Source organism: Pristiophorus japonicus, chromosome 7 (assembly GCF_044704955.1).
Source record: "Pristiophorus japonicus isolate sPriJap1 chromosome 7, sPriJap1.hap1, whole genome shotgun sequence".
Classification (NCBI taxonomy): Eukaryota; Metazoa; Chordata; class Chondrichthyes; family Pristiophoridae; genus Pristiophorus; species Pristiophorus japonicus.
The window spans coordinates 204,879,042-204,891,021 of record NC_091983.1 but is presented as its reverse complement, the minus strand read 5'-3'; the positions used below and the strand labels follow the sequence as shown (position 1 = coordinate 204,891,021).

The 11,980-nt window shown below is 44.8% G+C and overlaps 1 protein-coding gene across 3 annotated transcripts in view; it reads right to left on the bottom strand.

Annotated features, from left to right (window-relative positions):
* Positions 1–1,780: 1,780 nt before the first annotated feature.
* Positions 1,781–11,980, bottom strand: part of fosl2 (FOS like 2, AP-1 transcription factor subunit) — a 37,713-nt gene continuing 27,513 nt past the window's right edge. For all 3 annotated transcript variants that reach the window (XM_070885728.1, XM_070885729.1, XM_070885730.1), the window contains one exon: positions 1,781–9,184. In XM_070885728.1, the coding sequence (XP_070741829.1) occupies positions 8,663–9,184 (522 nt within the window). In that variant the 3' untranslated portion in view covers positions 1,781–8,662. The remainder of the gene's footprint in view (positions 9,185–11,980) is intronic.

Sequence of the window (11,980 nt, the reverse complement as noted above, 5' to 3'; positions counted from 1 at the left end):
TTGTTTTGGAGGCAGTTCAGAGAAGGTTCACTAGGTTGATTCTGGAGATGAGAGGGTTAACCACCCTATATAGATTGTGAATAGTTGGGGTCCCAGCACTGATCCCTGCATTGCCAACCCAAGAATGAACCATTTATCCTGGACTTAATTGGGACCATTTGGTCGCATCTCACACAGATCATTAACCTGACTTTGCCTACAATAGTGATAATGCAGCTGTGTCAATCCAGCCCCCTCCATTGCCAGAATATAAAATCATAGAAATTTGCAGCAAGGAAGGAGACCATTTTGGCCAATCGTGTCCGTGCCGGATAATGATGAGGCTTCCGAGCTTGGCCCTTTAAGCATTGGGCATGCTCGCGATAATACACGGGAGGACATCAGCTTCACCGAGATGAGGGCCAACTCAGCCTTCGACGATTCCACCGGTATAGTCCCAATCACAAACCTCACAACACTGAGGAAGCACCCTGTTAAGGAGTTAGATTAGGTTCACATGTGAAAAGAGTTTTCACCAGAGGGTGGGCATGGTGATAAGAAGTATTAATAATAGTGAATAATGAAGGGCCAATATGGAAATGAATGTGAATATTCAGTGCACTTGTGTATTATTTCAACGGAGACCCACTGTTATCTTTCTTACGTGATGATTTTGGTTTCCTCTCCCCAAGGCCTGGAGCCATCGCAGAGTTAGACATTGACCATGAGAAAGCAAGGCAAAAGGATAATCATTTTTTTTGTGTTATGCAGATGAAGTGCACCCATTCCACTGAAAAAAATTGCTGGGACCAGGATCTCCAACCCGGCACCAAGCTCCTGGTCTACAGAGCACTGGTGATACCCACCTTCCTATATGCTTCAGAGACATGGACTATGTACAGTAGGCACCTCAAAGCACTGGAGAAGTACCACCAACGCTGCCCCCGCAAAATCCTGCAAATCCATTGGCAGGATAGGCGCACCAATGTCAGCGTTCTCTCTCAGGCCAACATCCCCAGCATCGAGGCATTGACCACGCTCGATCGGCTCCGATGGACGGGCCACATTGTCCACATACCCGATACTAGACTCCCGAAACAAGCACTCTACTCCAAGTTCCGTCACGGCAAGCAAGCCCCAGGAGGGCAGGGAAAACACATCAAGGACACCCTCAAAGCCTCCTTTGAAAAAAATTTAACATTCCCACCAACTCTTGGGAATCCCTGGCCCAGGGATTCGAGTCTCTTCGGCGGGAGCACACGGAAGCCAAGCACAAAGAGCGGAGGGAGCATATGACAAATCAAGTACCCCACCCACCCGTCCCTCCAACCACCGTCTGCCCCACCTGTGACAGAGTTTGTAGATCCTGCATTGGTCTCATCAGTCACCTTAGAACTCATAGTGTGTAAGCAAGTCATCCTCGACTCCGAGGGACTGCCCAATATGAAGCGAAGCTTTCCTGTGTAACAATATTCTAAGATTATGAGTCAATCAGAGTGAACTTTCAGAAAAAGACTGCAGGATGTGTTTAAAATCACTTCTAATTACATTGCCTTTCATCAAACAACTCTTTGTTTTTGTTTGACTCAATCCATTATACTTCAGAAATAATAAGATCTTTAACAGGTGAACACTTCCCTCCCGTCAATATTTTAATCCCAGCTCTAATGCAATCTATTTATATGACTGTGTGTAAAACCAAAACTGCAGCATAAAGCCACTTCCTGCAGCATATTGAAGGGCATGTGCAATGTGCGTCACAAGATGTTTTGGCAGGGCATGAATTCAGAAGACAATAATGTAAAATATCAATTTGTTGTTTAATAAATACTGACACATACAATTTTGAATAGCAAAAGTAGACCTGACTGACTTTTTTTTTTTAAAACAATGCTTCTCATATATTTTCTTTTAAAAAAAAACAGAACAGTTAATCTTACAGATTTACAATTCCTTATCACGGTCCCGGTGAGATATATTGCAGATCTCAATAATGCTTTTGTTGCATTCATCCCATTGCCTTATGGTGCTTATTGATATACAGTCCTTCCTGTACAGCACTGATAGAACACACCGAGGACATTTATCACTTGACGTTGGGCCCAATTATGGCCCCTTTCGTTTCTGCTGTTGCAATATTCACCCCCAACATATTCTGATGAGATCTAGTCCTGTTGGAGTAGCTGAGCTCTGCACTAAACCACATCCTCGTCCTGCACCCTCACTGTGTACTCTAGGCATTCTCCTACTTTTAACATTCAGGTTCAAGATCCAAACCTGTGGAGCTCCTCATCTCCCTCACTCTTCCAATCAATCAGTCACCTTTTAAAATCCAAACTTGGCATCATTTAACCTGTATTTGACTTGCCTCACCTTCTCTCCGCTTTCTTTTCAGCCTTCATGGTGTCCTGTATTATGGGCACTTGCTGTTTGCCAAGTGCTAGAATAAAACACAAGACTGCCCCATACTATACAAATGAGGAGGCAAACATTCCCTCAAAATCCATATTTAATTCAAATGCCTGTCCACCAAAATATCTTTGAAATAATTCTAATAATAGTTGGGATCCAAGACCTTCCAATGTTTTCCACCCCCTTTGGCACAGCCATGGTCCCCACAACATTCCTGAGACGTCTTGGGTTTTGATCCCCGAACACAGTCACAGTGCCTGCAATGTCCCTCACAGCCCCTTTATACTGCAGATACTAAATTAACTGTGGTAATGAATCTTAGTACTGGCAGAACCAAGTTACCCTGCTGACTCCACACCACTTTGCTCATGTGCAGAGTTTCAGTCTAAGTGCTGATGATATAATTAAAGTTTGAGATGAGCTGACTGCCCTATCTTTGTCACTTGAATGCTAAGTGGCCTAGTGTGTATCTCCAGCATCTTTTCTTTCTCAGTTTCCATCCTTCACTATTAATTTTTTATCTCTACTCTGTGTCACTCTGGGTTAGGCACGCTGCACAAATCGTAGTAAATCTGTACCACTTTCCGAGGAACTTCAAGGTCTCATTATTCTGCATGTATGATATGGAAATACTGAGACTCATGGGGACTTGGTCATCCTAACAGTAATTGGTGGGCCAATTTCTTTGTAATCTTTTACAAACATACAAAGTAGTGACTTAATTCCGGTTGTCAACACTGCCTGACACCTGTAGATTTGCAGCTATTCTGATCAGCCATACACCTAAAAGATGCATTTTTAAAAATATTAAGATGTTGACAAATGCTTCCCTTAAATCGACCAGAAATAATGGAGGCCCTTCTATCTTTTCTTCCCCATGCGTTTCTTTCTTCATCGTGTAAATTTAATTCACTTCACTTCTCTACAAAAGCCCTACCTGCTCTGCACATACAACAAGACACATAGCTTGGTGTCTCAGATCAAACCGGAAATGCAACAAGTAAGAGCCTAGTTATACAAAAGCAAAATAATGCAGATGCTGGAATCGGAAATAAAAACAGAAAATGCTGGAAATACTCAGCAGGTCAGGCAGCATCTGTGGAGAGAGAATCAAGAGTTAACTTTTCAGGTTGACTCTCAGTCAGAACTGGAAAAAGTTAGAGATGTAACAGGTTATTAAGCAAGTGTCGGGGCCGGGGAAGAACAAAAGGGAAGGTCTGTGATAGGGTAGAAGGCAGAAGAGATTAAGAGACAAAGATGGTGCAAGGCAAAAGAAGATGGTAATGGGGCAAGTTAATAAACAAAAGCTGAGTTTAGATAGGGTGTAAGTGGAGATGGCAGAATCATCAACAGCCATGGGAAAGGAGAAAAACACAGAAAATAGGATAAAAATAGAGGCAGAGGTTATGGTCTGAAATTGTTGAACTTGATGTTGAGTCCAGAAGGCTGTAAAATGCCTAAACGAAAGATGAGGTGCTGTTCCTCGAGCTTGCGTTGAGCTTCATTGGAACAGTGTAGGAGGCCGAGGACGAAGAGGTTAGAGTGGGAGTGGAGAATTAAAGTGACAGGTGACCGGAAGTTCGGGGTCACACTTGCAAAGCGGTCACACAATCTACACTTGGTCTCCCCAATACAGAGACCACATCGTGAGCAGCGAATACAGTATACTAAATTGAGAGAAGTACAAGTAAATCACTGTTTCACCTGAAGGAGTGTTTGGGGCCCTGGACAGTGGGAAGGGAGAAGGTAAAGGGGCAGGTGTTGCATCTCCTGCACTTGCACGGGAAGGTGCCGAGAGAAGGGGAGGGGGTGCTGGTGGTGATTGAGGAGTGTTGCGGAGGGAGCAATCCCTTCAGAATGCTGAAAGGGGAGGGGAGAGGAAGATGTGATTGGTGGTGTGATCACGCTGGAGGTGGCAGAAATGGTGGAAGATGATCCGTTGAACATGGAAGCTGGTGGGGTGAAAGGTGAGGACAAGGGGAACCCTGTCATGGTTCTGGGAGGGAGGGGAAGGAGTAAGAGCAGAAGTACGGGAAATAGAACAGACACAGTCGAGGGTCATGTTAACCACCGTAGAGGGGAATCCTCAGTTGAGGAACAAGACAGACATATCGGAAGCACTAGTATGGAAGGTGGGGTCATTAGAACAGATGCGACGGAGACGGAGAAACTGGCGTAATGGAATGGAGTCCTTACAGGATGCGGGGTGGGGGGGTGGGGGGAAGTGTAGTCCAGGTAGCTGTGGAGTCAGTGGGCTTAGTGAATGTTTGTCAATAGTCTATCCCAGAAATAGGGACAGAGAGGTCGAGAAAGGGAAAGGAAGAGTCAGAGATGGACCATGTCAAAGTGAGGGAAGGGTGGAAAATTGGATGCAAAGTGAATTAAATGTTCTAGTTCAGGGCAAAAGCATGAAACGCACCGATACAGTCATCAATATACCGAAAGAAGAGGTGAGGGAGGGGTACCGAGTAGGACTGGAAAAAAGAATGTTCCACATAATCGTACGAAAAGGTAGGCATTGCTAGGACCCATGCAGGTTCCCATAGCAACACCCTTAATTTGGAGGAAGTGAGTGGAATTGAAGGAGAAATTGTTCAACGTGAGATCTAGTTCAGCTAGGCGAAGGGTGGTAGTGGATGGGGACTGGTTGGGCCTCAGTTCAAGGAAGCGGAGTGCCCTCAGGCTGAACTGGTGAGGGATGGAAGTGTAGAGGGATTGGACATCCATAGTGAACAGGAGGCAGTTAGGACCAGGAAACTGTTAAAGTGGCAGAGGGCATCGGAAGAGTCACGGATGTAGGTGGGAAGAGAGTGGACAAGGGGAGAGAAAAAAAAAGTTATGATGGTCAAGCGAGGACACAAGATTCGATCCAGAGTGAATACCGGTCATTCGGTCCATTCTGCTCTATAATACAATACAATACATTGCATTGCCCTTACCGCTGCCTCAGCTGGGAACAGCAGGCTTAGTGTAGACACAGGGCCCAAGTAGGGTTCAAGTGCTCACAGGAGAAACTCAATGAGCCATTGGGAAAAACTTCCTCCAATGTATTATCAAATGACTCAACTTCAAAAGGTTGCAAACCCTGCCAACATCCAATGCCCCCAGACACGTTGTAGGATCAGATAGGAATATCTCCCTCCCGGTCATAACTTCTCATTTCCCTTTCTATTTTACTACGAAGCTACTGTGGTCCTTGCTCCTCTGAACTTTCTTCTGGTTCCTCCTAAGTTGCAAATCTGCCACCACTACACGCACTTCCTCCTCTGCCTTGCATAGTCATTATGTTGAAATCAAAACTTATTGCACCATCTCTAACTCTCAGATAATTCTCTCTCAGAATCTCTGAATGTGGAACTCCTCACCTTTTCAGTCTTCCCCTCCCTCCCAGAATCAATTGTTTGTTAAAGTCCAAACTCGACGCCACCTAACTACTAATTTCCTGATTTCCCCTTCCATCTTGCTCCTGTCAGCCTTAGTGGTGTCCTGCACTATGGGCTATGGCCCTTCACCCTAGTATCTCAACAACTGTAATGGCAAACCTAACATAGGAAGCTGCTCAGCACTTGCCCAATTTCCTCGGAACTGGTTTTATTGTAAATACCAAGGTAAAGTTGAGAACATCAAAGAAGCCTATCCAAGAGGGTTCATTTCTGACTTTGCTGTCCGACTGGGAGGTCTTGCCTGCTGGAAGCACAAAGTCAGAAAGTGGCCCTGTAGGTGCAAGTTTGCCTGGCGTAATATAAACTTGTGATTGTTTCCAAATATGGAAAACAACATGTGCTGATTAGGAGCAACTGAGATCAAGAGTGCACCATTAATAAGTGGAACTGCGACCTGTTGCTTGGAAACAAGGAGCATTAGGACAGGGTGCGATACCTTGAACAGGAACCCCCACAAACTGGAGGTTTGTTAGAGCACATGGGTCGGTTCTACCTCAACTGGAAAATCAAAACAATATTAAACGTCTTGGATGTAGCATGTGTCTCACTTTCAGCAGCTGGTCATTTCCTCTTCCACCTCCATAACTGGTAGACCAATCAGAAAACAAATCACCACTGCCCGCTGACCCAATCACTGCCTGTTTATTCTGATTGGCTGACCAATAAGTCAAGTTCATAGTGGAAATGTTTTATTTTTGTTTGGTTCCTGGGAAATATGGGCTGAATGGAAAACACTGCCCCACTGTCCACTTATTTGCTGTCTCTTAAACATCTCAAACATATAACACTATTCTCTAGCTCATGGGAGCACCACCACGGGAAGTCAACTTAGTACAATATAAAATCAGTGTAGCACTTTTTGTCAAAATTAACAATTCATTGGAGACCTGCTCTAACTGTAAACAATTTTCTACTATGATCAGGTTTTTTTTAATTAAGGAAATAACAAAAGCTATAAATATAATTTTAAGAGGACTTTAAATAAAAGGCTGGAAAGTGTGAGTTTTGGTTGTCGCTGGTGTCTGCAGGCTCCTCCCATGGCACTGTGTGGTGCTAGTCAAGAACCTGGGGAGGGCGAGAAGGCCAGGGGTCTCCCTTCCTACCTCCCTCCCTTCTAATGGAATAGGTTTGTTGTATTTACTGCATCCATACCTCCCACCAATGGGAGGAAAAACAATCGTACCGTTGTAAAAGCGGGCACTCCCTATTTTGCATCGACTTTTCCCTCGTATTAGCGGTCGGAGGAAATATACTGGGACATCTCCTTTGTAGTTCAACCAAAAGAAAGAAAATATAACACGGTGTTTTTTTTAAAAAAAACATTTTCCAGCCTTGGGAGAAAAAAAATAATGTCAATGTTCCAGACTAGGAATTTACAGTCAGCTAAAGTTGTCACATGCCCGACAGCGAGTGAGCAATCCAAACATTTCTAAAATCGGAGCCTGATATACTAAAGTCTAATCTTTTTAATTGAAGTCAATTCTTTCCTCTTCTGTGTCTGGTGTGTGGAGGCACGGTTAGTTATTATGCAATTTTCTTAAAGATCAATACAGAAGTGGGAGGCCGCTCAATCTCTTTCAGCACATCCATCCATTCCAGAAATAAATACTTGCACCATCCAGTTACCTCATCTAACTGACCGCTGAATGGGTCAAAAGTGTTTTTGCCTCCACTACCCTACTGAAAGATTATTCCAAGCGTTGATCACGCCATGTGATGAAGTCCTGCCCGACATCAGCCCTTCATCAGTTTATCCCGAGCCCATTTCTTCCACTGTCTTGCTTTACTTTGAAGTAGAATATCTTTAGATATACACACACACACACACATATAAGACACCTCCTTTCAATACTAAAGAACACTAGATTTACCAGTCTTGCTCTTATCAGTAGATAAACAAACCTTAGAATCCCACCCCTGCCCGGCCTTCATCAGGCCTATCAATCATTTTTTTTCTTCCAACTTGGAGCTTTTCAGCATATTTCCATTATTCGCTTAAATTTGTTTTAAAAATTATAAATACTAAAGTTAAGGTCAGAAGGCTAAAAGGCAAAAGGGCATTTGGTATAAGGTTGATGGTGGAAGGGCGCGATATAATAATCTGATTGTAACATTGAGATACAAGTCCTTTTTGCTCCATTAATGCTGAAATCCGACAGGGTTTGACAGCAATTCCAGTATTGTAGAAATGTTCATTATATTACTGAGCCATATCATAAGCATCACAAAGTATTTTGTTCTTTACAGTGCAAGAATGTCATGTTAGAGAGCGTTTCTCATTCTACACTTCGCTGAAAATGAAAGGATTGCAAATATGGAGATAGCTAAAACTGCATGGTCCAAAAAACAAAATGTATACACCACGGGTCACCTAAATACCCTTGTGTAGTAAATACTTTTAAGTAAGAAAAAAAAAAATCAGGAAATAAAATGTTTTAAAACAGAGTTCAAAATGTAGGCTTCTTCCCTTTGCTTTGCATCAGTCAACCGTGTAAGTTCCCATGTCATGCTGATGACCGTTGCTATGGCAATGGCTCTCTTATGGCTGTGGTTTCGCCCAGACCCTAGAGGAACCGGCCATCAAGTGCCAGCTACAGAGCCTACGCTAAACAGTGATACTGTCACATCCGAGTTACTTGAATGCCCCCCACCCCACCACTCCCCTCCCCCTCCCCTCCCCCCACCCCACCCCCCTCAGTGAGTCTGAAGTGTTTAGAAATAATTCAATCCTGTGAGCTCCAGTCAGTATAAAGAAGTTCACTTCCATTAAGAGGCAGCCCCCGAGCTATCTCCCTCCAAGTGACTGCCCGAGGCTGCTGGTAAGTTCCTCAGAGTGCTAGCAAGGTGGGGGAGTTCAAGGAGTCCGAGGACTGGTCCCCGCTGCTGCTGCTCCTGCGGTGGGCCTTGGAGCACGACTCTGACGGAGACTCTTGGTCGAGGCTGGGCATGCTGGGGTACGTGAAGACTAGGCTGGCAGCGCACGGAGTGATGTTGGGCGCAGGTGTAGACGCGACCACCACCGGCGTGTTGAGGGGTTCGGCCTCCAGGAAGTAGCTGTTGGCTATGGTCATCTCGGTCACCGGCTTGATGACAGATCTCTGCGTTTTGGACAGGCTGAAGCTGCTCATCTTGGCCTCTTCCTGCGGTTCCTGCTTGACCACCACCCCGTTCGCTGTCCGAGCGGCCCGCGGCTCAGGGGACATGGAATGCTTCCTGCCCTCATTTCCAGGCGCCATTTTGCAAATTGGTTTGTGAGCGACCAGCATGAACTCCAACTTCTCCTTCTCCTTTTGCAGCACAGCGATTTCTTTCTGGAGGCCGGATTTTTCCTCTTCAAGTTTCTCAGTTTCCTGAAAGAATGAAAAGAAATCAATGTTTAATTTCCTATGTAAGCATATGAAGTGTTTTATTTTTTTTATTTACAAAAAAAACCCTTCCGACTAGCCTTCCTTCTGGCACCTTAATCACATAGGTAAAGTGTTGGGACGGAGACTAATTTCAAACTCATTTAAGTGTGTAATACATCAACACAGGTTGTATTTTTCAACAAGGGTGAGCAGGCCTCACTCTGAATTGTCTACATAACTTCAAAGTACAATATAAATGCAAGGGTTTTTTTCTCCTCTCATTCTTGCTATTGAACAAGTGAAACTTGCCAATCCTCCAGCATGTTTCATCAACTCCACTTGGAACCACGATTCAAGTGACATGACTCACCTGACATCATATGTACTTTCCTCCCAGCCAATCCCCCACTTCCATACCATCACCCTGGGATGGCACTGCTCTGTTTCTCCATCAATACCGGACCTTCTGCCAGGAAGTGAAATTGAACAGTGCAGAAAAAGTCCCTGGTCTTGAAAGTTCCCCTTCACCTTTCCCTTACTTCCTCCTGCCCAAGACTAGCAAACAATCACTCTAGAAGGGTATGATATGGTAGTGCAGTGGTATAGGCTTGCCAATCCTCCGGGATTGGCCTGGAGTCTCCAAGACTTCAAGATCAATCTCCACGACACTGCTCCGAGCAAATCCCAGCAGAGAAAGCACAGGGACATTTTAAAATTTCTTTCTTTTTTCTTTTCATTTTCTTTGAACACTTTTGTTTATTAGTTATAAAAATACTGGGGTTGGGGGGAAAAAGGCTGTTTGACCGAGCATCAGGAATCATTTAATAGGGCAACGATGAGCCTCGGTATGTGAAGTCGGTGCGTCCCAAGGATGGATGGGTTGGGGCAACCAAGGATGGACGGGTTGGGGCAACCAAGGATGGACGGGTTGGGGCAACCAAGGATGGACGGGTTGGGGCAACCAAGGATGGACGGGTTGGGGCAACCAAGGATGGACGGGTTGGGGCAACCAAGGATGGACGGGTTGGGGCAACCAAGGATGGACGGGTTGGGGCAACCAAGGATGGACGGGTTGGGGCAACCAAGGATGGACGGGTTGGGGCAACCAAGGATGGACGGGTTGGGGCAACCAAGGATGGACGGGTTGGGGCAACCAAGGATGGACGGGTTGGGGCAACCAAGGATGGACGGGTTGGGGCAACCAAGGATGGATGGGTTGGGGCAACCAAGGATGGACGGGTTGGGGCAACCAAGGATGGATGGGTTGGGGCAACCAAGGATGGACGGGTTGGGGCAACCAAGGATGGACGGGTTGGGGCAGGGGTGGTTGAACTCAAGAGGTTGTATGATGAAACCGCCAGGTTAATGTTCAAACAGAGTTAGGCACCAGAGTGGAAATGTTACTGAACTAATAATCCACAAACCCTGACTAATAATCCAGACAACACGAGTTGAAATCCTACCACGGCACTGAGAATTTGAATTCATTTCTTTTTAAATATCTGGAAAAAAAATTTTTAAACTGGCATCGGTATGAAGCTATCAGATTGTTGAAAAAAAAAACCCCCACCTAATGTCCTTCAGGGAAGGAAACCTGCCGTCCTTACCTAGATTGTCCTATATGTGATTCCACAAAAGTATGGTTGACTCTTTACTGCCCTCCGAAGTGGACTAGATTGTAATCATTAACTGTCGACCCTGTCAACAATGCCCAACATCTCAAGAATGGATTAAAAAATAGTCAGAGAAAACGGATATTACACAGGACTCCAATTTTCCTATGTTTTTAAAAAAAATTATTTATTCATTCATGCCCATCCTTAATTGAGGTGGTAAGCCACCTTCTTGAAACTAAGTCACTTACGAGGCCATTTCAGAGGGCAGTTAAGAGTGAGTCAGGAGTCACATATAGGCCAGACCGGGTAAGGATAGCAGATTTCCTTCCCTAAAAGGATATTAGTGAACCAGATGGGTTTTTACAATAATCCGGTAGTTTCATAGCTTTTTAAAATTCCAAATGTATTTAATTAACTGAATATAAATTCCCCACCTGCCATGGTAGGATTTGAACTCACATCTCCGGATCATTAGCCCAGGCATCTGGATTACTAGCCCTATAATGTAACCATTATGCTGCCGTTCCCACATCCCAACCTGTGCTTTACCCCAGGTAACACGTCCCAACCTGTGCTTTACCCCAGGTAACACGTCCCAACCTGTGCTTTACCCCAGGTAAAGCACATCCCAACCTGTGCTTTACCCCAGGTAACACGTCCCAACCTGTGCTTTACCCCAGGTAACACGTCCCAACCTGTGCTTTACCCCAGGTAACACGTCCCAACCTGTGCTTTACCCCAGGTAACACGTCCCAACCTGTGCTTAATCCCAGGTAACACATCTCAACCCGTGCTTTACCCCAGGTAACACGTCCCAACCTGTTAATTAGCCTCATTGTTCAAAGTTTAACACGCTCCACAGGAACACATCTGGAGAAAATCATTGAAAGAATGGGATATTCTTTAAAATAATTAATAGAAGTTACTCGTGAGCAGTGAAACAAAATCAGAAATTATAACCCAGACTACCAGTCATTAAATAAATGAGTCAATCCCTTATACAACAAGAAAAATACCATTCCACTTATCAAGCCCATCCAATTCCACGCCATGAGTCATCTGTACTATCGGGCCTAGAAATTCAATGGCACCCACCCATTTTTCAACCTCCGATATGGGGGACAGGAAGTTCATGTTCATTACAAGCCGAGTGTGCGCGATCCACCATTTTGGAATAGGCAAT